The 25,084-nt window shown below is 44.5% G+C and overlaps 1 protein-coding gene and 1 long non-coding RNA gene across 7 annotated transcripts in view; one reads left to right on the top strand and one right to left on the bottom strand.

The window, feature by feature from the left end:
• Positions 1-7,452: 7,452 nt before the first annotated feature.
• LOC309608616 lies at positions 7,453-15,500 on the bottom strand. 2 transcript variants are annotated; one of them, XR_014233004.1, is made up of 3 exons: positions 14,414-15,500; positions 13,461-13,555; positions 7,453-10,382 (listed from the first exon to the last, which is right to left on the bottom strand). It is a non-coding gene; the product is annotated as an uncharacterized lncRNA (long non-coding RNA). The 2 variants fall into 2 exon arrangements; XR_014233005.1 differs by having other exon boundaries at positions 9,544-10,382; positions 14,687-15,500.
• Positions 15,501-15,715: 215 nt separating this feature from the next.
• The window catches only part of ETV6 (ETS variant transcription factor 6), a 241,133-nt gene continuing 231,764 nt past the window's right edge, over positions 15,716-25,084 (top strand). Inside the window, exon 1 of one of the 5 annotated variants that reach the window (XM_082348855.1) lies at positions 15,716-15,929. In XM_082348855.1, the coding sequence (XP_082204981.1) occupies positions 15,897-15,929 (33 nt within the window). In that variant the 5' untranslated portion in view covers positions 15,716-15,896. The remainder of the gene's footprint in view (positions 15,930-25,084) is intronic. The other 4 variants (XM_082348853.1, XM_082348852.1, XM_082348851.1 and 1 more) reach the window with 4 other exon arrangements.

Consider the following 25,084-nt stretch of genomic DNA (forward strand, 5'->3'; position numbering starts at 1 on the left):
AGCCCAGGATCCTGTGGTAAAATGAATAGAGACTATACTGGCCTCTTTGCTAAAGAATGTTCTCCCACAGGAAGGAAATTCTGCAGGTTGGCTAGGCAAGACCGTCTGTATCAGTAATTACAAAATCTGTATGGAGTCTCTTCCAGGACTGAAGACTTCTTTCCCCACAGGTGAGACCCTTTCCATCCTACCTGCTTCTCTGCCCCATCTTTTTGTGCATGAGTAGAGATTAGCTCCTCTCCCATCCCCCTAATCATAATCCATTTTCTGTCCCAGGAGCCAGGGCCACTGTGTTGATTGTGTAGGCTGTACCCTACACAGAAGGGCTCACTTATGTGGCACCATGCAGAGGGAGTGGATGGAGGCTGAAATCTATTCCATGCTTCCCTCACCAAACGCTGTGTTAGAGGAGGCGGTGCCTTTTTGTAACTCACACAAAGGTACCCTATGAGCTAGCCACAACCATGCCAGTAACCCCTGCATCACCATCACCACCATCCATCTCTAGAACTCTTTTCATCTTATAAAATTGAAACTCTATACCTGTTAAACAGTAAGTCCCCATTCCCCCTCCCCCAGCCTCTAGCAACCACCATTCTACTTTCTGTCTCTCTGATTTTTACTGCTCTAAGTACCTCACATAAGCGGAACCCTTTTGTGATGGGCTTATTTCTCTGAGCGTAATGTCATCAAGGTTCACCCATGTTGTAGACTGTGTCATAATTTCTTCCTCCTTTAAGGCTGAATAATATTCCACTGTATGTATAGACCACTTTTTTGTTTGTTTGTTTGTTTGTTTTTGCCCATGCTGCACGGCATGTAGGATCTTAGTTCCCCCACCAGGAGTGGAACCCATGCCCTCTGCAGTGGAAGCAAGGAGTCTTACCCACTGGACCACCAGGGAAGTCCCTAAACCACATTTTTTTGGGGGGATGGGCTGTGTTGGGTCTCTGGCGCGCGGGCTTTCTCTAGTTGCAGTGAGCGGGGGCTACTCTTCATTGCGGTGTGTGGGTTTCTCATTACGGTAGCTTCTCCTGTCGTGGAGTCTAGGTGCATAGGCTTCAGTAGTTCCTGCACGCAGGCTCAGTAGTTGTGGCTCACAGGCTCTAGAGCACAGGCTCAGTAGCTGTGGCACATGGGCTTAGTTGCTCCACGGCATGTGGGATCTTCCCATACCAGGGATTGAACCCGTGTCCCCTGCATTGGCAGGCGGATTCTTAACCACTGCGCCACCAGGGAAGCCCCCCTTCCATGAAACTTTAAGTATACTGTACTATATCTGTTTTTGCTGACAGAATTTTAAATCTTTTTTAAAAAATTTAAATTTGCTAAGTGTTTTTTGCTTCTCTCTAGTTGTGGCATGCAAGCTCCACAGCGTGCGAGCTCAGTAGTCACCGCACACAGGCTCTCTAGTTGTGGCGCGTGGGCTCTAGAGCGTGCAGGCTTAGTTGCCCTGTGGCATGTGGGATCTTAGTTCCCTGAGCAGGGATCGAACCCGCGTCCCCTGCATTGGAAGGCGGATTCTTAACCACTGGACCACCAGGGAAGTCCCATAAATTTGCTAAGTGTTTCTGACAACACAGCAATAATGTATCACAGGAGAAAATAGTCATCCTTGGGACTTCCCTGGCGGTCCAGTGGTTAAGACTCTGCGTTCCCATTGCAGGGGGCGTGGGTTCGACCCCTGGTCGGGGAACTAAGATCCCACATGCCGCGTGGCACGGCCAAAAAGCAAACAAACAAAAATACGAAATGCATTGTTGCCAAAGAGCCTTGGAAAACAGTAATTGTACCTAAAATGGCCAGAATTTATCCTTAGAACTATTTAGAATGCCACTAACAAAACGATAAGTTAATTACTTTGTAACCTGTTTAAAGAAATATGAATCAAGAATCTCTTATTTGTAATTCCAGAAAACCATGAAAAACAAATTTTTTAATAACTAATTTGGTGGAAGAATCTGATGTGAACTACTGGAGGCTACTTGATTATCTGGATTTATTTTATTTATTCTGAATATTCACATGTTTGGCAGCTGAATTCTTTAAATGTTTGATTCAGAGGTATACTACATTACCTTTCTAAATCCAAAAGATCTGAATTCAGAAACACATCTGGCCAAAGAATTTTGGCTTAGGGCCTATGAGCCTGTCATATGTGACAGGAGACTGGTGGTGAGCGTCTGTGTATTTGCAAGAAGGATGTGATTCCACTTGCAGGAGTGTGGTGTCCCAGACATTCTGAAGGACCCATCAATACAAATAAAAACAATTATATCCTGAATAAAACCTACTTTTACTGCCATGCTGGGCTACCAAGCAGTAATGGAAATCTCCAGCACTGCCCCCCCCCCATATACACACACAAATACAAAGTAAATAGAAAGAGACCAAATACATTCCAAACCAAGGGGAAAAAAATTGAAAAAGGAAAAAATAAATAAACACAATCGTTGCAAAGATTTTACAATGACATATTAGCCACAATAGGCTACTTTATGCTATGATGATAAATCAACTTCACCATCTCACTGACAAAACTCAAATGAAACTGACTTCTCTCTCCTACTTCCCAGCAACGCAGGTTGGTAGGAGACCCTGCTCTGCAGCTACTGAAGGGCTTGATGGGTGAAGGCTTTGCCATCTGGCATGTTGTAAGTTGTTGCAACAGCATAAAAGAACACATGGAAAACTCTGACCGTTTCCAGCTTTGACAAAGGGTGATACGTCACTTTCATTCCTATTGCTCAGGATTACTCACGTTGTCTCCCCTAAACTTATAGGGCATGTAGGGCAGTGTTCATATAGGGCAGTGCAAGGAATGTTTGCCAATCGTGACCATAAAAGGAGAAAAAAGAAACAGAGAAATAAATGGGACAAATAGGAATGTAAAATAACATGGTATAAACAAGTCCAGAGAAATCTATAAATTACAATACACAAATGAAGTATACTCACAAGTAAAAAAGCAGGTAATGTCAGAAGGGATTTTTTAAATCTACTTATATGATGTTCAGAAGAGAGCCATCAAAAATGTTAGAACAAATAAAGCTTAAAAATAAAAAGGCAGGGGCTTCCCTGGTGGCGCAGTGGTTGAGAGTCTGCCTGCTAATGCAGGGGACACGGGTTCGAGCCCTGGTCTGGGAAGATCCCACGTGCCACGGAGCAGCTGGGCCCGTGAGCCACAACTACTGAGCCTGCGCGTCTGGAGCCTGTGCCCCGCAACAGGAGGGGCCGCGATAGTGAAAGGCCCGCGCACCGCGATGAAGAGCGGTCCCCGCACCGCGATGAAGAGTGGCCCCCACTTGCCGTAACTGGAGAAAGCCCTCGCACGAACCGAAGACCCAACACAGCCAAAAATAAATAAATAAAGTAGCTATAAAATTAAAAAAAAAAATAAATAAATAAAGGCTTGATGTTTCATTACCACTTTAAAAAAATAAAAATAAAAAAATAAAAAATAAAAAAATAAAAATAAAAAGGCAAAAAAGGATAAAGAGGCAAATATCAAAAGAAAGCTGATATGGCTATATTTGTATTAGAAATAATAGACGTTAAGATTAAAAAAATAAGTATAAAGGAGGACACTCATAATAGTTTTTTAAAAGCCCAGCTCACCAGGAAGAGATAAAAATTCTAAACTTATGTGCACCTAATAAAATAGCATCAAATTACATACAGTAAAAATTGATAAGGTGAAGAGAGAATATGGCTCACAAAGCTTAAAGTATTTACTATCTGGCTTTTTATAGAAAAAGTTTGTGCCACTGTACATGGACATAAAGCATCTCAACAAATTTCAAAATAGCAGTATCAAGCGACAACCATCTTTGAACTGAAATGCAATTAAGTTATCAATGAAAGTAAATTAAGACAAGTTTAAAAATTCCATGCTTTTGAAAATTTGAAAGGAAACCACACTTTTAAATAATGCATGTGTGAAAGGAGAAATAATAATGGAAATTTTAGAATAGTATGTAATAAATGATAATGAAACTGTTATATATTAGAACTTGATAGATGATCAAGGATGAACATTTAGGACCTCACTAAAGGCACTAATTGCAGTGCATTAAAACAGGCCAAATAAGTTTAAATCTATGAGTTTAGACACTTGGGGAAAAAGCTAGTAGGTCACCTTAGGAAGATGATAGAGAACCATTCATTATTTTGAGAACAGGTAAATAAAGAGAAAAAAAAATTAAATTAAGCATTTACCACGTCTTTCCTACGTGAAGCATTTATCACGTCTTTCCTACGTGACTATCCCGGTAGGCAGTCAATAATCAATCAGCTGGAAACACTGGCACAGGTGGACAAGTTGAAGCTTGCAGGGAAACCCAAGAGGCCAATCATATCCAGATGCCCAAATGAGCCTCTAAAAGGGAACTAGTGGAGAAATCTGTGGGAAGCTGTTGCCTCTGTGGGCAAATCATGGAATTTAAGAGCAAGGACAAGCTGGAATCCAGTGGTGACCTCTGTATCCAGCCATCGCCATATCTGACTGCAACAAACTTTTGAAAGCAGTGGCCACTTCTTCAGTTCTGCCTTCCAGATTTCACGCAGGCTTTCCTATAGCCGACTGTAACTCAGAACCATAAGGAAAAGGGAATTCTGGAAAAGAGCAGCACAATTTAGAGTAGTCCGCTGTTTCCCAATTTGGCAGCTATACATCTTCTTTTAACCACTTCTAAATACAGATAATAGCAAAATCATGTTTCCACTTAAGATGTAACTACCCCTCATACAACTGAAAAGGCACTGATCGTCTACCCAAAACAATCCACACGTGAGATCTGTTTTTCAGTGACGTCTATTTGTCCTACAGCTGGATCTCACTCATCTTTTAATATCCTGTAACTTAAATACTAATGTATACAGTTAATGTTTTATGTTAGATGGGAGAGGAATGGGAGAGGAAAAAAAGAAAAAATGGTGTGTGTGTGTGTGTGTGTGTGTGTGTGTGTGTGTGTGTGTGTGTGTTGCAGACAGAGGCAGCAGCTCCCCACTTCACCACACACACACATTCATACCAAGAAGAAAATACACTCAAAACTACTACCACCCTCGTTTCTGCAATTGGTCATCTGATCATGGTTGGTGTTTATTAACCTCCTTTTCCCATTATCCAGTTAGTATTCTCTGCTCTCAGGAAGCACCTCAGCTTTCCTGGTGGGTTACCCAAACCTTCACTCCCAAAGGATCTGTAGCATTTGCAGTCCTGCTATATTGGGGTGTTGTAGTTTTCTGTCACCTTTTTTTCATAGTACATAGGAATATGAAGAGGTGTCCCCAGAGGATCTGTTGAATTCCAGAGTTACTCCACCCTGCTCCCATTGTGTAGTAGCGACCCAATTTCCCCTTGAGCATTGGGATCAGTCACACTAGCTAATATATTAAGCTGCCTTTTTTTTTTTTTTTGGCTGGTTGGTTCAGTGGAACGAGAAGCTCAAAATGTCCAGGTTACAGTTTCAGCTTCCACTTTGGTAGAAACACTGCTGTGTCCCCAGTGAAAACACTCTTCCTTTGGGAATTAAGATCTCTAAACCAACAGAGCACACAGTTCAGAGGACAGGAAGTATCGTTTTTACCAGTGGACCACTGGAGTTCAGAATCAGAGGCGCCAATCCCATTTCCACCCCCTGATTCTTGAAAATGAGAGAAGAAGCACCATATGGTGGTTGCTTGCTCAGTGCATTTATTGCATCCTGGAAGAAGTTACTCCAGCCTTGCAAAGTGTTGCCACCCATCTGGTACCACAGTTGAGTCTTCAAAGGGCTATCCCACTACCCTATCAAGCCAGCTGCTTCAAAATGATGGGGAACATAATAAGCTCAGTGAATTCCATAAGCACGAGCCCATTGCTGTCTTTTACTTGGTATAAAATCAGTTTCCTGTTCACAAGTGACGCTGTGTGGAATACTCTGAGGATGAATAGGGCATTTTGTAAGTCCATAAATGGTGGTCTTTCCAGAAGCATTGCAGGCAAAAAAGGCAAATCCATAACCAGTTCTGACTGCTGGAGGGATTTTTCGTAACCACCGTCTTTTAGAGCCACTCCCAAGTGGGGCGGTATTGCCACAGCTGTCCACTTTCAGATGGTGCCAGCGTGGTGCCTGAGAAACCATCTGCAATCAGGCCTGAACTTTTTCGTCCTTAGCATAACTTTTTCGACATAGAGAACTTCCCATGAGGCCGTAGGTGTGGGTTGAGAGAGAGGAGGCGATTTAACAGGAGTAAGAGCCGTAGGAATCTGAGCCAGTGGCTCAGGCAACTTCTTCGTGCCTTCAGGACCTGCTTGTGCCCAAACTCGTGTATATTACTTCCACTCAAGTCAGAGCGCTGCCGTGTGTGTGCCCAGCATAGTGGCTTCCCGGGTCAAACAACACCGCATTCAAAATGGGCAGATCGGGTTCCATGACAACAGGGCAGTCCAAAGTCAAGCATTCAGTCTCTTCTAGGGTTCAGTAGCAAACCAGAAGCTGTTTCTTAAAAGGAGAATGTTTATCTTTAGAAGATGGCATAGCTTTGCTCCAGAATCCTAAAGGTCTGCAGTGTAATTCACGTAATCCTGCCAAGGGCCCCTACAACATCCCTATCTGTCATGGGCATTTCAAATCTCAGTGGGTCTTCTGGATCAAAGGGCTCAATGGGTAGAGGAGCGGTCACACAGCTTGGGCCTGTTGCAGAGTCTTCTCCTACGTGAGGTCCCACTGAAAACTGGAGGTGCTCTAGAAGTTGTGCTGCTTTCTCTGGAGTGGGAAGGCCTAGATCCAGCAACTTGTTCACCTTACTAGAGATATCTTGACCATGCCCCAGATCAGAGGAGGCAGTAACTAAGGTGGAAAGCCCCTAAGCTTTTGTGAAATTTATTCTCACCCTCTGGATAGTTGCTACTTCCTGCTCGTCAGGTCCAGTCAACATGCTATCATTACGGTAATGGACCAAAACAATATTTTGTGGAATGGAGAAGCAATCAAGGTCTTTTCAGACTAGATGATGATAGAAGGCTGTAGAGTTGATATAGGCTTGAGATAGGGCAGTGAAGGGTATTGCCAGCCCTACCAGTTGAAAGCTAACTGCTTTTTGTAGTCTTTACTATGGGAATTAAGAGAAAAAGTATTCACCAGATCAAGCGCTGCATACTAGGTACCAAGGATTGTATTGATGTGCTCCAATAAGGAAATCTCATTTGGAGTAGCAGATGCATTTGGAGTTATGACCTAATTAAGTTCACCATAACCCACCATCATTCTTCAAGACCTATCTCTTTTTCTTTTTCCTTAATTAATTAATTTATTTTTGGCTGCGTTGGGTCTCCGTTGCTGCGCGCAGGCTTTACCTAGTTGCGGCGAGCGAGGGCTACTCTTCGTTGCGGTGTGCAGGCTTCTCATTGCGGTGGCTTCTCTTGTTGCGAAGCACAGTCTCTAGGCGCATGAGCTTCAGTAGTTGTGGCACATGGGTTTAGTAGCTGTGGCTCATTGGCTCTAGAGTGCAGGTTCAGTAGTTGTGGCACACAGGCTTAGTTGCTCCGCGGCATGTGGGATCTTCCTGGACCAGGGCTTGAACCTGTGTCCCCTGCATTGGCAGGCAGATTCTTAACCACTGTGCCACCAGGGAAGTCCAAGGCCTATCTCTCCTTCACAGGCCGATAGGTGAAATGAATGGGAATGTAGTAGAAATCACCACTTCTCCATCCTTTAAGAACTTTATGGTGGCACTAATCTCTGTAATTCCTCCAAGAATGCTATATCCTTTGATTTACTATTTTAGCAAGTAAAAGCCATTCTAGGAACTTCTTTCTGGCCTTCTATCATAAACCCCTCGCTTCATAATTTGGGGAACATTGCAGGGATTCTGCCATTTGATGAATATGTAAATTCCAACTCTGCATTTCAGAACTGGGAAAATAATCATGGGGTGGGTTTGGGTATCCAGCAAGCCCGCTATGAATTGGGCTCAAGTCAAAAATCCACCTATTGGGTTTCTAGGAATCAGTGTTAATTCAGAGCCAGTGTGCAGTAACTGCCCCCAATTCTCGTTGTTCCCCCTTCCCTGATGCAAAACCATACTGGTAGGTGGCCACATGTGCCTCTGGGGAAGGGTAGGTAGAAGCTTTACAGCATACATTTTTGGCAGGGTAGCAGGTTTCTTCCTCAAGGAGACCTGCCTCCCCTTAATTTAAGGGGCTCTGCATCTACATCTGGACTGAATCAAGTCTGGGATTCAGATGAGGATCCAGCACTGTCTGTTACTGGGACTCAAGTCAGAATTTTTGACTCTAGACCTAGAGCTTTTCTGTGTATACAAGTCAAGTAAGACTTTAATAGGATGTCTATTTATTTCAGTCCTAGGGAGATCCCAATAAATTAGCCAATACCAAAGATCAAACCACGGTGATTAATTATCACTTTAGCTTTGCTATCCATTATGATAACCATGTTTTCTTATCTTTGGTAGTTAAAATAGTTAAGCATTGTCACTTGACACCTGTCACTCCAGTATCCCACCATCCCCAATGAATTCAGGGAGCCCAGTCTAATGGCAGCATTAATGGCTTAGAGAATGGCTGCTACAGAACTCTGCAAGGGTGCTGGTGTTTGCTTCAACAATGCACTACTTAAAGCCTTGTTGAAGGGAGTGTCTTCTGAACCCTCCCAGGTCATAATTAGGGGAGAGCAGTAGTTCTTACATAATAAATCCACTCCAGCATTCCAACTCCTTATCTTTTGGATACCTTCCATTTATACAGTGTGAGATGGATTTATGAAAGTGGTGATTTTCAGGTACTACTTGACAGAAAACAAATAGTTTCATAGTTTGTGTGTGTGGGTGGAGTTTTGAGTAATATGGGACAAGGCCTGAGGATAGCAATGGGAGTAATGAAGTAATAGATTTGAGCAGAGATAAAAGATTCAGTAGTGATTATAGATGAACTATACAAGTTCTGTGGAAAAAGGAAGTGGCCAATAATCCAAACTGGAGTTGCCACTTCTGGAAAGATAAAGGAGAATCTGTGAATGAAACAGAAAGATTTGGGAAGAGACGATATTTAAGGCATAAAAGAGAGCAGCATGTCAAAAATTATTTTGAGGTTCATTAACTTGGAGGTTGATAATATGATGGCATTAGTAAGAGAGATGGGGATGCCATAGGGAGAAGGCATATGGACTACAATAGTTTGAAGGTCAGATGGGTGATGATGTGACAGAGAACTGAAAAATTCTAAAAATATAACAGCAGGAGAGGGCTATGGGAAGCTGATCATTTTGCGTAGTGACTTTGTAATGTGACAACTTAGCTAGATTGAAATACATTCTCAGAATTCCCTTCTCTGTATGTTTCCAGTTAGCGTGGGACCCAGGAGAGAGTCTGGAGTGATTTGGAAGGTAGAAATGAAGCAGCAGACACTTTGTAGCTCACACATGTTGTCACTCATCTGTTGCCTCCCTCACCGGTGTGTGGCAGCGGCTGAGCCACTGACTGCTCCGCCTTCACCATGATCCTCCTTCACCTTCTGCACCTCCTCAGCCAGGCGTGTGTGTGTGTGCGTGTGCGTGTGCGTGTGTGCGCCTGCCTTTAGTTCCGTGACAAAGGGCCATGGCATGACACCCAGGGCATCAAGGTCAGAGGCAATGAGATTGACATGGGTTTCAGTCCATTCTCATGGGCTCCAGCTCATGCTTCTGAGTTCTAGCTTTTTCTTGATTTCACCCATAGTTGAGCATAGATTTCACCCATTTCTGGATTTCTTGATTTCACCCGGTTGGAAGATCTGCTCTTCCCAACTGCCTGCTGTATATATGTATATTTCCTTTACTATATCAGTCAGCATGCCATCAGAAATACACAATCACTCTCTCTCTCTCTATATATATATACACTATACACTCCCACAACACACAGACGGAGGTAATTCTGCCTGAATGCACCCTGACTGATATAGTAAAGAAAATATATAGTTCAAGGCAGTGACTTTTAAGATTTAAAAACCCATGTCTTCTTTGGATAAGCAGAAACATTTCTCCTCTTCTTTCCCACCCCACCAGTTATGACAGATCCTTTTTACAGAAGCATGCCCATTAGGTTAAGGAATTCTGATTGGGCAGAGATATGTGGATGGTGTTTTTTTGTGTTTTTTTTTTTTGCAGTTTATATTTTTTAAGTGTTATTATTTTCATTGTAAAAACATAACATTATACTACAATAATGGCTATGTTTTTTAATTAAGCACATCCACTTCCACATGGTTCTTAACTTCATTCTTCCCCACTTCTCGCCACTCCTCATCACTCTTTTGGAGGCTAAAGACTAGACGTTCAGGTTCCTCTTCCAGTTTGTATGTAGAAAGTCACAAGAGACCATAATTCTTTCCCTAACACCTAAAACAAACCAGATAATCTACATAATTATAATTTAAAAAACCATCAGAGAGATGAGAGCACAAAGAAACCTAAGTGAATTAAGTTTCAGAAAATGACAATCCTTCAAATGAAAGAAAAGATCCACGGTGGTTCTCACCCGTGACTGAAGTATAGGACTCCACCATAGATGATGGCAAGGAGAAATCAGCCTAACTTTTAACGAATTTTAATGGCCGTGTGTGGGCTTATATGACAGATTAGAATCCAGAGGAATCACAGGCACAGAGTGAAACTATACTACCTCACTATTCTTTCCCATTGATATTCACTAACTACTGGGATAGGGCCATAAACAGAAGGGCAGTGAAGAAGAGCTGAGAGACACTCTCAGAGACACATTGGGTTTTTGGTTAAGAAAGACTTGTAGAGGGTGGGAGAGCTGAGAGAAAACCCATGGCACTCCAGGCCTTCAGCTAAGAAAAATTGAGGGTCAGGGCAGGAGAGAAGGGAGAGCCTACCTGAAGGCTTGATAGCTAAGGAAGACATCAAGCAAGGCAGAACAGCTGAGATAACAGCTCTAAGACAGTATTTGCTTATAGGAAAAGTTCTGATCTTGCCTTCAAAATATTTGAAGCCCGTGGTGAATTGAATCAAACTGAAAAATTACAACAAAGCCCACATGTAGCTCAACTATAGATTATATCAACTCAGCTCCAATTCTAGTGGTCTTATAGGAGAATGTGTGTGGCCCTTTTTGGAGGAAAATATCATTTAATTCACTGTCTACTGTATTTTTACAGAAAATGTATGTAGTTTTACATAAAATGTCCAGCATACAGTAAAAAATATCAAGACACACACACAAAAGAGCAAGAAAATGTAACTCATGGTCAAGTAAGGAAACCAACTGAAGTTAACCAAGAAAACCTCACATTTGAGAATTATCACATTATAACAAAAATGCTAAAGGACTTAAAAAAAAAAAGTAGAACACATAAATAAAGGTATGAGCAACTTCAGAAAAGTGATGGTGAATATTAAAAAATGGAAATGCTAAAAATAAATACAGTATCAGAAGTAAAGAACTTGATAGGCTTAACAGTAAGTTGGACAATAACGGAGGAAAAAAACTTGGAAAAGAGATAAATAGAAAGCATCCAAATTGAAAGTCAAAGAGAAAAAAAGATAAATACAATAGAGTATTTGGGTGTATTGAACAATGTCAGTTGGTCTAACACTTGTATCATTGGAGAAAAAAAAAAAGGAGTAGAAAGAATGGGCAGAAACAATATTCAAAGAGATAACAGATCAGAATTTTCCAAAACTGACGAAAGATACCAACTTATAGGTCCAAGAACTGTAGCCAACATCAAGAAAAATAAATACAAACAAACAAACCAAAAAAACCCCACATGTAGGCACATCCTAGTCACAATTCTGAAAACCACATTTAGAGACCAGATCTTAATGACAGCCAGAGAAAAAAAGACATTACACACAGGGAGCTAAAATATGAACTACAAATGACTCTTAAAAATAATGGAGACAGATATGGAAGGAAATGTTTAAAGTGCCGAAAGGAAAAAAAGAAAATCTGTCAACCTAAAATTTTATACACAGTTGAAAATTATCCTTGAAAAATGAATGTGAAATAAAGATATTCTGACACAAAGAAAGCTGAGAGACTTTATCTCCAACAAGAGAATGCCAACAAGAAATGCCAAAGAAGTTCTTGAGGCCAAAGATAAATGATACTAGATCTGCAAAAAGGAATAAGAAAGTACCAGAAAGGATAAAAAGACAGATTAAAAAGAGACTATATTTTAGTACCTTCATTATACACACATATTCGAATATTAAAAAAAATCAAAACCCCCTACAATGTATGGTGGGTTTCGTAACACAGGTAGAAATAAAATATAGGACAATATCATAAAGGATGGGAGAGGGATAAATGAAATTATGCTGTTGTTAGTTTCTTGTATGAGATAGAATAATATTATTTGAAGATAGACTGTGGTAATTAAAGATGCAAATTGTAATTTCTAGAGCAACCACTATATTTAATGTAAAAAAGAAACACTAGAAAGACCATCTAGGAATTTAAATGGAATATGAAAAAAATACCTAATTACCCCAAAGAAGTCAGGAAACAAGGAATAGAGAAACAACTGACAAATGGGAATGAGTGAATGAAAACAACTTCCCTTAACTATTACTGAGCGGTTTTGGAAATTAGTTTTGCTACAGACTTTATCAAGTCTGTTTTTCATGAATTAAACCTAAAACTACAAGGCAAAATATAGCTATATGTGAAGCTTATACTGCAGTTAAATCATTTCGACACAATTAACATTGTTTGAATCACAAATGATATAAAGCTGCTTTATACATTTCCTATGCTGTCAAAAGTTAAAACAAGAAGCAAGATGTCCATTCTAACACAAATTTGAAGCAGTTCTATTTTTCTGAACTCAAACTACAGTTCCAACAGTGGTTTTTGGATTTTGATGAAGTGAAAAGGATATTTTCATGTTTAAAATCCACTTCACTGTGCAGTTGAGGCACTTCAACCTAACTTTCAATTGGAAGTGATTAATCTGCAATGTAATGACACGCTAAAGGGGAAATATCAAGAGCATTTATAGAATTCCAATAAAATTGTATAAATGCCTTATAAGCAATAAGTATGCTCAAGTAAAACCATATGCTCATGGATTGATATATTTGGCAGTATCCTATCTGGATGAAAAGATATTTCCAAATGAAATATGTAAAATCCCATGACAGATCACCATTAACAGATAAACATTTGCAGTCAATTTTGATGATAGAGAAGAACATTTAGTTTAAACTGGGGTTTAACTAAGTGAAATGTTATCCCCCTTAAAAAAAAAGAGTTCCATTCCTCTCGTTGTTAGACCTGTATTACAACTCTTATTATTACACCTTATATTTTGTCAATAAAAAAAAAAAACTGTGGATATTTGTTTTCTCTATTGCTATATAAGTATCTACATATTCTCCATTTTGGCTCTTGGGGCACAAAGCCTAAAATATTTACTATTGGGCCCTTTACAGAAAGAAATCACCAACCCCTGGCTAAATGCAATGTTTTCCACAGCTGCTACTGCGTATTTTGCTTTGGAACCACACACAGTCTCCTTTACACGCCACTTTTGTTGAGTCACCTGGAGAGGGTAACGAGGAGATAGAACGAAGTTGAGAGTTAATTCAGTCCTGAGGTTAAATAATTGTAGCTAACGTTCATTGAGCAGATAAAGTATGTAGTAAGAACTCAGATAATTCTTCACTTTGTATATATTTACTCATTTAATACTCACAGGAATCTTATGAGATAGGTAATGTTCCCCACCCCATTTTACCCAAGCTGAAAGAGTGAGTTGCCAAAGATCATGCTGATAAGTAAGGGATTTAGGGGTTTACAGGACTTAACCCAGCAATGGGACACCAGAACCAACGCCTCCAACACCAGCCGAGGGAGCAAAGGCAGACACGTGTGTGTGGGTTGAGGTGGGGAGCAGCAGGTGGTCCAGGGCAGAAGAGTTGGTGTGGACATGAGCGCTCTCGGGAAGGACAGGACTACCAGGTGGCATGGACTGCTGAGGTCCTCGGAGACTCACAAAATCCCATTATTCCCACCATCCCAGCAACAGGACTCTTTTCCCATTCCAACCCCTTTAATAAATTCTGGTTCAGAGTGTTCTTCGAATGAGCGTGTGAAGAAGTCTGAACACAATTTATTATGTGGAGAGATGAAGGCAAGTGGGTAGGAAAAATCCGTAGGATGGGGAGGATCTGGGAAATCTGTCCTGGTTTATCTGTATATACTATAGACACACATTATACATATGTATTTATATATTTGTACTTTAATACACATCCATACATTAAAGCCGTACGTATTAGCAGGGTTTAGAATTTAAACATAATTATAATGTTCTCAACCTTCTGCAGTGGGCACTTCAGAGCATTTTCAGGGACTATAAATAACAATAAAAATAATAGAGTGATCAGACTACACGTACTCAAGGCTAGAACCTTCAGCCCGACAGGCTTTAACCTTCTCTCAATTGTTTTTCCAACCAAATATTCCTCCCCCGGCAGGATCCCGGGGTCGTCCCATCCGCCAATGACGGTTTCAGAGAAGCGGTCCTGGGGAGGGGTATTATGTCCAGGAACACGTCCTGTCAACTTTGCAGTCGAGTCACCTATTTCGGTTGGTAGCGGCCGCTATTGCTTTAAAAAGACAGAGGATTTCGAAACAGGGAGGAAGGGGGGGTCAGGAAAAGGAACTCAACTGCCTTTGATAACCGCCCAACAGCCTTTCCTTTTCCAGGACTCGTGCTCGGCTGGGGCAGCGCCCGCATCGCCGGCCTGGCGGGCGTGCGCGCCTCCTCCTTTCCGGGCGCCCACCTTCGCGGGGAATCCCCCGCGGCCAGGCTGGGCTTCTGCGGGCGGCCGCCCCGCTTTGTCTCCGACGTCGCGCTCCGCGGCTCGCTCGCTTGCTCGCCCCTTTACCCCGGTGCGGGCTGTAACCCGATCTCCCATTTCCTGGTGGATTCTCTTAAAGAGGCCGCGGTCGAGAAGCAGAACAAAGGCTATTGTTTTACTTCCTCCTTTGGATTCCGCGTCCTTACCGGAATGTCCCTTCCTATATAATTATTTTCATTGCGTCTGCGCTCGGCGGGGGGTGGGGAAACCCTGTGCCTTTCAATGTATCCAAGAGACGGAGCTAGGGGAGGGGGAGGCGTTTAATAAAACCTGTTCTGAGGTTTCTGGGGCCCCGATGGAACGTTTCTCGGCGTGTCTTCCGCGAGCCAGGCGGCGGCCCAGCGGAGCCTAGGACGCCCCGCGCCAGGCCGGCGGGGGCCGCGCCGCCTGCCTAGTTAGCAGCCGCGGCCTCGCGCGGCCCCGCTCCCCGGGATCCTCCGCCCGCGCCCCCGCCGCCGCCCCTCCCCCCCACTCCCGGCCCGGCTTTTATTTCTCCGATGCGGGGCTGTAACCCGATCTTTTATTTCCTGGTGGCTCCTTTAAGAGGCAGAGCTCAGTGCTGGGAATTCACGTCAGTTTCTGCACTGAAACTCTCAAGATCAATGAGCAAAGAGCTTTCTCAGTTCTGCCTTTCAGTTTCTCTCTTCCAGGAAGGAAAACATTCGAGAGAGCGAGGGAGAGCGGCGGGAGGGCGGGGGGCGGGGGCGCCGGCCCGGGTGGGAGGAGAGAGCGGGAGGCCGGCCGGGCTGCGCCCCGGGTCGCCGCGCCGCGCCGCGACCTGCAGACCCCGCCGCCGCGCCGCCCGGCTCCCACGCCCCCGCCGCCCCGCGCGGCGACTCCGCCGGCGCCCGCCCCGCCCCGCGCGCTCGCGGCCCCCCGGGGCGGCCGCCGGGAGAGATGCTGCAAGAAACTTCTTAAATGACCGCGTCCGGCCGGCCGTGGAGCGTTTCTGGGTTGGGGAGAGGAAAGGAAAGTGGAAAAAAACTGAGAACTTCCTGATCTCTCTCGCTGTGAGACATGTCTGAGACTCCTGCTCAGTGTAGCATTAAGGTAAAGATCTTCTCCCCCTCCCTCTCCGGGGTGGAAAACCTTGAGCTGCACCGGCCCGGCCAGTCGTACTGGGCTCTTCAGTTGCGAGGGGATTGTTGCAGTGGCTCTGTTCGCAGGAAATTATTTGGGGCGCCGGGGAAGGAGACGCGGCTCGCGGCGGCAGCGTACCCTTTAGTGTAACCTTGCTGCTCCCCCCCTCTCGCCGAGCGCCCTGTCGGCTCCTGCGCCCTCACCTCACCCCCTTGCTTTCTGACAATGAAATGCCAGTCACCGTCGGTCTGGAGGAGCCCGAGTGGTCTCCAGGACTGTAAAACACCCCCGTAATTAGTGCGCTTTTAAAAAAACCTGGTCCCTACTCCTACTCCCAACATGTGACCGAAATGGAACTTTTGTTCCCGAGGGGTGGTCTCCTTAGAAAAAAAAGTTCTCCGGCTCCACTGGGACTGGAATCATTTCTTTTTTTTAAGGGCTCACAGAGTCGGATCAGACAGATTCCCCCCACCCCCGCATTGTAATTGCAAGCGCTTGTTGGAGAGACAGTCGTGGTGTCAGCTTTTCCTGGGCATTGCACAATGAATTTCTTTCTTTTCTTTCTTTCTTTTTTTCCCTTTAAACCAAGGTGAATAAAGTCGCTGAATGGTTATTTTACTCTGATGCATATGAACGCTGAGCAATCCCAAAGTAGAAAACTCCCGTGTTGCAGAGAGGGAGAATTATCTAAGTGACCATGCAAAATGACCTTCTCAGTTTGACAGTGCAGAGAGGAGAGCTAAGAGTAGAAATCTCCCAGCTTTCTGGCCATGGTTTTCAGTATTGTAAATGCAGGATGGTGAAGGATGTTTGCAGACACAGCATTTACCTTCCAAGTAGTTGTGTGTTACATTTATATATTTGTGTGTGTCTCTAAAGGCTAGTGGTGCTGCGGTTTGTTGCTTCTAGAAAGTTGTCGTAAAGTTTGCCACCGTGAGGAGGCAGACTGATTTGTCCATCTCCCCCAATTATTTTGCCCGTCGTTGCATTTGGTGTGCACTTCCATTTCACTGTTCCATCAGTACCCAGATGGAAAAGGCTTTTGCTTCCGTGAGAGGCTGAAGCTCCTGAAGTTTGTTTGTGGCTTGGCCCATTAAATATGTTCATTGAGGGGACCCTGCAGAGACAATGAACAAGTAACCAGTTTTCTTCATCTATGGCGAATTCGAGAAACCTTTCCAGTTTTAACACTGCTTTTCCATAGGATCTGTTTGGAGGAAACAGTATTTTATCATGTTTGCTTATTAGGGCTCATAATTATACTCAGGTGTTAGTGTTTCTTATCAGGAAAGATTCTCATGGGGTTTGAATTAGGGCTAATGTGAACTGAAAAGGTGGGTTGGGTTTCTTTGTTTTTGCCTAGCAAAAAAACGCCCAGTGGAACTTTCGGGTTTCTGTGTTTGCACATATGTGGGGATAGCAGTATGTCTGCGGTGGCAGGGAGGTGTCAGAGTAAAGATGTTAGGTAGGTTGATACTTCAAAACCAATTTCTTTTGCTGTATAAATTCGATTCCACGAGTTCAGGAAAATCCTACGGTATGCCTGATCTAATTTATCTGATATTTCATAACACAAACAGAGGTAACTAAATACTAGGGTATGAAATCAGTAAATTGTATTTAGCTCGATGGCAATAAATCTGACCTGGGGAGAACCTGGACCAACTATGAGATAGTGGTTTTAGGGTGAAAACAACAAAAAACAAGCCTTTCTGTGACTTTTCATATTGTCTCTTCTAAAGAGACTGCATGTGCCCACTGTTCTGAGGGGCTTATGTTTGGGTGCTGCAGGTGTTCATCTTATTGTACCCCCGTGGGAGGCTACAGCAGCCCTTTCCTTACACACACGGATGGAATCATTCCCAAACCCAGACAGCACACTCTCTTACATGTGACATAAAAATTGCAGCCATAGTTTGTATATCATTTTTTTCCTTATCGTTTACCCCTCAGTTCTTTTTGGGAGCCTCTTTTCCTCACTCTGTATTTCTCTGTAATTAGAATAGATTTAATGGTCTTCACTAGTAATGAAAGTATCACTTTTATTTTGGATTGTTGTTTATGGAACCAGAATATGACTGTTTGCTTGGACTGTGCATATGTTCAAATGCACATGTGTGAAGTGCGTTTTTCCACGGAGTTTGTTTAGTTTGCAACGTTCCAGTAAGAAGCGCCGGAGATCAAGGACTGGGATTATTCTAGCTTGTCTGAAAATGCTCTGGTGATGTGTGTGGTGTTTCCCTTAGTCCTTGGGATGTGGTACAGTGACTGCATAATACAAAATGTTTGCTGGGAACCCACAAGAACTGGGATTTTTTTCTACAGTCCTGTAAACAGTAAAGTTTTCTGTGGAGCAGGGAATGAATGTCAGGAGCTTTCAAGGATGACCTGATGGCTCTGATATCCTGAGGACATGTGACACGGAAGGCTCTCTGTGTGGAGAGATTTCCTTCACTCCTCCTGTCTACTCCTGAAACCTTCCTCCCTGGCTCTCATTCCTTACAAGCAGCTGGTCAGCAGGCAGTAAATTCCTCAGCAGCTGGTGTGATGGAGCACAGAGGAGCCTGACCAGAGGCAGTCACAGAGGGAAGTACTCTGTTTACTTCTGAGCAGTGTTAGTTCTGCTAGAAAAGAGTAGTGTACGATTTCGGTGGAATTTCCAGGGTGAAAGTTTCTGAATCAGTCAGTGACATCTTTGTATGTATCACTTTCATGGTGGTGGTTGCCAGATGAATGCCTGATAATTGGCTTTTATATTTCTTTTGCACTTTATAAGCATGTTCCCGGCACCGCAGGGAAGTTAATATCAGACGCATGTTTATAGCAGAAGACAGGTTGACCAGCCCAAGGTCACCCAAACTATGGCTGCGCCCCACTGTTTGTCTGCACTGGGCGCTCTCATCGTGAGAGATTAAATGCTTCCATTCCTGACCATTTGGGGCTGTTTAAATGTCAGGACAGGGTCACCTAACTCTGTAAAAAGTCAAATTATTTTTTTTCGGAGGATCGTATGGCTGACTGCTGGGTACGGGAGAAAGGAAGAGGCTATCTTTTCCATCATCAGCCTTCACCTTCAAGTCACCTGTTCAGTTTTAACTTCAGCCAAGTTGCAGCGGAAAGTAACTATGGCCCAGCAGACACAACCCTTCGTAAGGCTCGGCTGGGCGGCCGGCGAGAACTATCCAGGATAGTACAGAAAATAGTTGCCTAACATCCCTGGCCCCTCCTTTCTCTGCCCTCCGTACTGGTTGGCTTTTTTAGCGGAATGAAATCTCTATTTTGCTGCTTTCTGGGAGTCTCTGGGTTTCCCCTCCTCGACTCTGAGCTCCTTGGGTTTAGTGGCGATTATCTTTGCGTCCTGGTGCCCACCTTGGCACCTGGCTCAGAAATGTGTGTCAGTAATGTTTGCTGATTTGCAGTGAAGCATGGAAGGAGGTCAGTACCCTTTCCGCTCTCTGTCCTGTGTGCCCGGAGTGACTTAACACTTCACCCACAGGCTTGCATAAAGTGGTTACTAGGGCCATTCTGCTGTCACAGGGAGGCCTAGAGCACTCCCTTGGGTGTCTGCCTAAAAATTATTACTGGTAGAATTTTGGCCTAATAATGTTTCCTTATTTTGATAACATTTTCAAAAACTGCTTTTGCGTCTCAACAAACAACAACATGGAACTGAGTAAAAGATACAAGACAGGGCCTTGAGGAATCACTGGAGAAGGTTCAGATTAGCAGGCTTCTAAGTTTTCCCCAGGGTCTTTAGTAAGTGAATCAGGGAACTTTGAGAATCTCAGAGCTGAGAGACTATAAAGATCACCTGGGCCAACGTCTGATTTTATTTTCTTTTTTTGCTGTGTTGGGTCTTTGTTGCTGCGCACGGGCTTCTCTAGTTGCGGCGAGCGGGGGCTACTCTTCCTTGTGGGGCGCGGGCTTCTTACTGCAGTGGCTTCTCTTGTTATGGAGCATGGGCTCTAGGGGCGCGGGCTTAGTTGCTTCACGGCATGTGGGATCTTCCCGGACCAGGGCTTGAACCCATATCCCCTGTATTGGCAGGCGGATTCTTATTTATTTATTTTTGGCTGCGTTGGGTCTTTGTTGCTGCGCATGGTCTTTCTCTAGTTGCGGTGAGCGGGGGCTACTCTTCGTTGCAGTGCACGGGCTTCTCATTGCAGTGGCTTCTCTTGTGGCAGAGCACAGGCTCTAGGCGTGCAGGCTTCGGTAGTTGTGGCACGTGGGCTCCAGTAGCTGTGGCTCGGAGGCTCTAGAGCGCGGGCTCAGTAGTTGTGGCGCACGGGCTTAGTTGCTCCGTAGCATGTGGGATCTTCCCGGACCAGGGATTGAACCCATGTCCCCTGCATTGGCAGGCAGATTCTTAACCACTGCGCCACCAGGGAAGCCCGGCAGGAGGATTCTTAACCACTGCGCCACTAGGGAAGTCCCTACAACATCTGATTTTTATGGAGAGGAGGTCCACACAGCTAAATTGTTCGCTTCAGCTGATCGGTGACTGAGCCAGGTTTAGAGCAACGCAGACCCCCTGGTTCTCAGGCCCCTGTCCCGCACTGGCTGGGTTCACGGTGCATCCCTATAAGAGGCCAAGGAAATTCGATACAATAGGCTGCACACTCTGGCACTTCCCAGCTTGGTCCATTTTAATCGCAAGCCAGCTGGTATGAGGGCACAGAGGTACGTGCCAAGGAAGATGGTGTGTGTGGGAGCCCTGGGTCCAGAGGGTATATTGTTAGATGTGAGAAGAGGAAGGAGTAGGAGTGGGGGATGAGGGAAGAAGGGCTTCATGGACTTGTATTTGCACCACCATCTACAGCAATAAATTTTTGTATTCTGGTAAAAAGCATATAACATTAAATTTACCATCTTAACCATTTTTAAGGGTACAGTTCAGTCGTGTTAAGTCTGTTCACGTTGTTGTGCAACTGATCTCTAGAACTATTTCATCTTGCAACACTGAAACTCTATACCCACTAAACACCCATTTCCCCTCTCCCCTTCTCCCAGCCCTCCATAACCACGTTCCTATTTTCTTTCTATGATTTTGACTACTTTAAATAGTTCATATGAGTGCAATCATACTTTCTTTATTTCACTTAGCATACTGGCCTGGAGGCTCATCCATGTTACAGCATGTGACAGGATTTCCTTTTTTCAAGGCTGCATAATATTCCATTTTATGTATATGCCATATTTTCTTTATCCATTCATCTGTTGATGGACATCTGGGTTACTCTCATCTCACAGGTGTTGTGAATAATGCTGCGGTGAACATGGGTGTACAAATGCCTCTTTGGGATCCTGCTTTGAGTTCTTTGGATTTATACCCAAAGATGGGATGGTGGGGTGCAGTGGTACTTTTTTATACCATGTGAGGGGCCGGTACTTCTGTTTTGGGCTGAGGGTGCTGGACCTGTTAGCAGGGCCTTTTCTGAGGAATCCTTGAGGGGGCCCTAGGCTCAAATATACGCCTTAATTTATACACAATAGGCTCTGCATCAGCTAAAAACATGGCAGCTGGTCTTAGGGAAGTAGCTTACCTCTTTAGCATAGGTAAGTGAAGGGAAAAAACACCCCAAATATGGGCACCAGAGGAAGGTAGAACTAAAACAAATTCTGTGCATCTGAGTTGAGCACACTGAGGCAGGTGGAGGGCAGGTGGGGAGGGGGTGTGAGGACCAACTTGAAGAGCAGGTGCGTTCTGTTACGGATGCTGAAAAGTTGCCCTGTGGTGTGGATCTCCCGGCCGAGTGAATCGGTGCCAAACGAAGCCCCCTAGGGTGTGGGGTATACAAACGACGTATTTGTCTCTGTGAAGGCTACTTTAGGAGAAGCAGTGGCGTTGGTTTTCTGGCAGAGTCCTTCACTGCCGTATTTGTTGTAGAAACCAATCTCTGTGTGGATTTGTTGAATAGCATGAGTGTAAGTTGACGCAGGGTTCCCACGCCAGAAGGGACCCAGCTTAAAGACCATTCGCTGCCAAGCCTAGTATTTGGAGAGAGAAAGAGTAAAGTTAGTGAGAAGTTAGAATAATAGCCTATTAAAAAACAAACACATTTTCATTGATTTTTGAACATACAGGAACCAGCCTAATAGAGTGTGGCTTTCCAGGGCGTCTCAGGCTAAGCCTCCGTGTGAACAGGCAGAAATGACTTGTGTCCACACCATCAGCTGGTGAGAAATGAGGGCTGCTGTGTGCTGGAGACTGTACCTTCCGCATCGAAATAGTACCATCAGTATATTACTTGCTCTGTTAATTTGCTTGATCACCCTTTCTTCTTAGATAGTGAAAGTATACAGTTCAGCCTGGTCTTTGGCTAAATGACCTTGAATTTGGGGAGTATGTGGGGTGGTGACAAGGAAGGTATTAGCCTGTGTTTGTTAGGTGTGGAGCCCCAGATGAGCTAACTGCTTACTCAGGCCTGTGGACTAAGCATATGGGAAACTGTGGAACACCTGCGTTTTGGGCGCTTTGTAAAGTCTAGGTAATTAAAGGGTTTTGTGTGCTGCCTTGGTGGTCATCCTCCTCCATCATCACCATCATCGTTTATTAGATACTGCTGTGTGCTGGTCCTTGGGCTAAGCGTTTTATCTACATTGTCTCATTTGCTCTTTACGACTCCCTCCTGGATTCAGGTTTTCCCCCTGTTTTGCAAAGGAGGAGCCTGAAGCCCATAGCTGTGAAGCGATGTATTGGTCTAAGATCTTCCAGGCTGTACTCTGGCCCGAGCTTCACCGAGTCTACATCTCGGGACTACAGTTCCAAAGCACTTTGTCTCCTGACCCAAGACTCAAGGACAGCCACCTTTATGAAGAAAGTTAGGAAACCAAGAGTAATGGGGCTGTGGAGGAGCTTCCCACAGGCCAAGATGAGAGGTGGGAAGAGAGCCGGCAGACATGCTCCTTCCCTCTCTGGGTAGGTGCTCCCTAACCGGCCCTCTCGTGGCAGGGTAGCCAGATGGTCACGTTGCACCACCCACCTTGGAATGGACGTCCAGATCTCCCATTTGTATACCAATCCCTGATGTTCTCTAGTGATACTTTGTCTTTGGGTGGGTTCATTTGTGCCCTTTTTATGTTTTTCTCAGGAATCTTTTCCCTCTCTGCCTCGCTCTGCTTTCCCCCAGTGTCTCCTTACCCCGTCATCAGGTGATCAGGTGGGTGGCAGGCTGGGGCCGTGTCCTCTCATACTGCCCACCCTCGGAGCTAGACACCTTGGTCACACCCTGGTCAGTCTCTCTCCTTCCACTGCTTTTTTTTTTTTTTTTTCAATTTCAAACTTTTTACACAATCCACGAATGCAGTGCTTTTTAAAAACCATCCCTCATGTCCATCTGAAGATACTGTGTGATTTCTAGGAATCTATTTGATGTCTCTTCAGGTGTTCCCTGATTTCCCCCACCACCAAAGGACTCATCTTTTTTCTTTTTTTTTTTAATAAATTTATTTATTTATTTTTGGCTGCCTTGGGTCTTTGCTGCTGCACGTGGGCTTTCTCTAGTTGCGGCGAGCGGGGGCTACTCTTCCTTGTGGTGCACGGGCTTCTCATTGCGGTGGCTTCTCTTTGTTTCGGAGCACGGTCTCTAGGCGCGTGGGCTTCAGTAGTTGTGGCACATGGGCTCAGTAGTTGTGGCTTGCGGGCTTAGTTGCTCCGCAGCGTGTGGGATCTTCCCGGACCAGGGCTCGAACCCATGTCCCCCTCATTGGCAGGTGGATTCTTAACCACTGCGCAACCAGGGAAGCCCTGTCTTCTTTCTTGATAGCTTGATATCTGACCCTACTGGCCTTGTTCTAATTTCCCGGAATGAAGGGAGAATTTGGGCCCTCTGACTTTATACACTTCTGGATTTGAACAGCTTTAATGAAGCCTGTCTTCAGAGCAGACATAGGGAAGGAAGCACACGGAGACATGGCGTGGAGGGAGTTCAGAAGGGACTAAGAAAGCCTAAGCCCTAATTCTCATGAAACAGGTGAGGAAACTGACTCGAGCAGCATTTAAATCGCCTGCTTGAGATCACAGTGCTCTTCGTAGCTGCGCTGGAGTCAGGATCCAGGTGTTCTGTCCCAGGACCATGTTCCACGAACACCAGGAAAGTTGGCAAAAAGCAGACAAGACCTCAGAAAGCATAGCTTCATCGTGAGGACTCATATCTAGAGAGTGAAACCCCTTTGTCTGGCACCACACAGTGACCGACAGTATTAATGATCGTCATTATGACCTTGTCCAAGTTAAAGACAAACTGTAAATTATGAGATTTAGGAAGTTAGGAAATAGTGTCATGCATTTTGGAAAGCTATCCAACGAAAATGGTTGGCATAGAAATAATGTTACGTTTTTAGAAGGCCATGCTTCAGTTATCTGGATGAATGACTTATGAAAATAATACCTTACTCCCCAGTGAAGACAGGAGAGAGCTACCCAATAAATCTGCACGCTCACTGGAGCTCGTGTGTTCCTCGGGGGTATTTTCCCTTTGTATGTGGGAGTCAGACACACGGAAAACGACCTCATTTCCTGAATGACCTGAAAAGGGCGTGCGGCCCCGCTGGTGTGAGCACCGTGGGTGCGTACACTCAGTGATCTAAGTGTCGTTCCCATGTAGTTCCAATCAGCGCTGCTTCGGAGTTTGATTTGCACTTTATTCTGCCTGATGCTACTCATTGGTTCTTCTCTGTAACACTGATTTCCCTTAAGGGGATGGTAAGTTCCCGAGAAGGCGAGACCAGTCATTGCCATACCGTGAAGAGCTTCTAGGGGAAGGACGGACCCTGTAGTAGACAGACCTGAGTGTGAATCCTGCTTCTTGAACTTGTTCATCTTAAGCTTGAACCTGTTAAGTCGTCTGAAGTGGTAATAAAAATACCTATCTTTGGGGGCTGTTGGCACTGCCTTACGTTGTTTTAAAAACACCCAAACTTAGTTCTTCTCCCTCTTTATATATCCTCCCATCACAGGGGTCTAGAAGGGGTGAGAGATTTTCTAGTCCTGTGCCTGCATTATACCGTTGAGAAAATGGAGCTCAGAGATGTGATGGTCTTGCTCGAGCTCCTGTGGCTGGTTCGTGGCACCGCCTGAACTAAACTCCAGGCCTTGCAGGTGGGCCAACTCCCAGGCTGGGCTC

This window comes from Balaenoptera borealis, assembly GCF_965194805.1.
Source record: "Balaenoptera borealis genome assembly, chromosome: 13".
In the NCBI taxonomy this organism is placed as follows: Eukaryota; Metazoa; Chordata; class Mammalia; order Artiodactyla; family Balaenopteridae; genus Balaenoptera; species Balaenoptera borealis.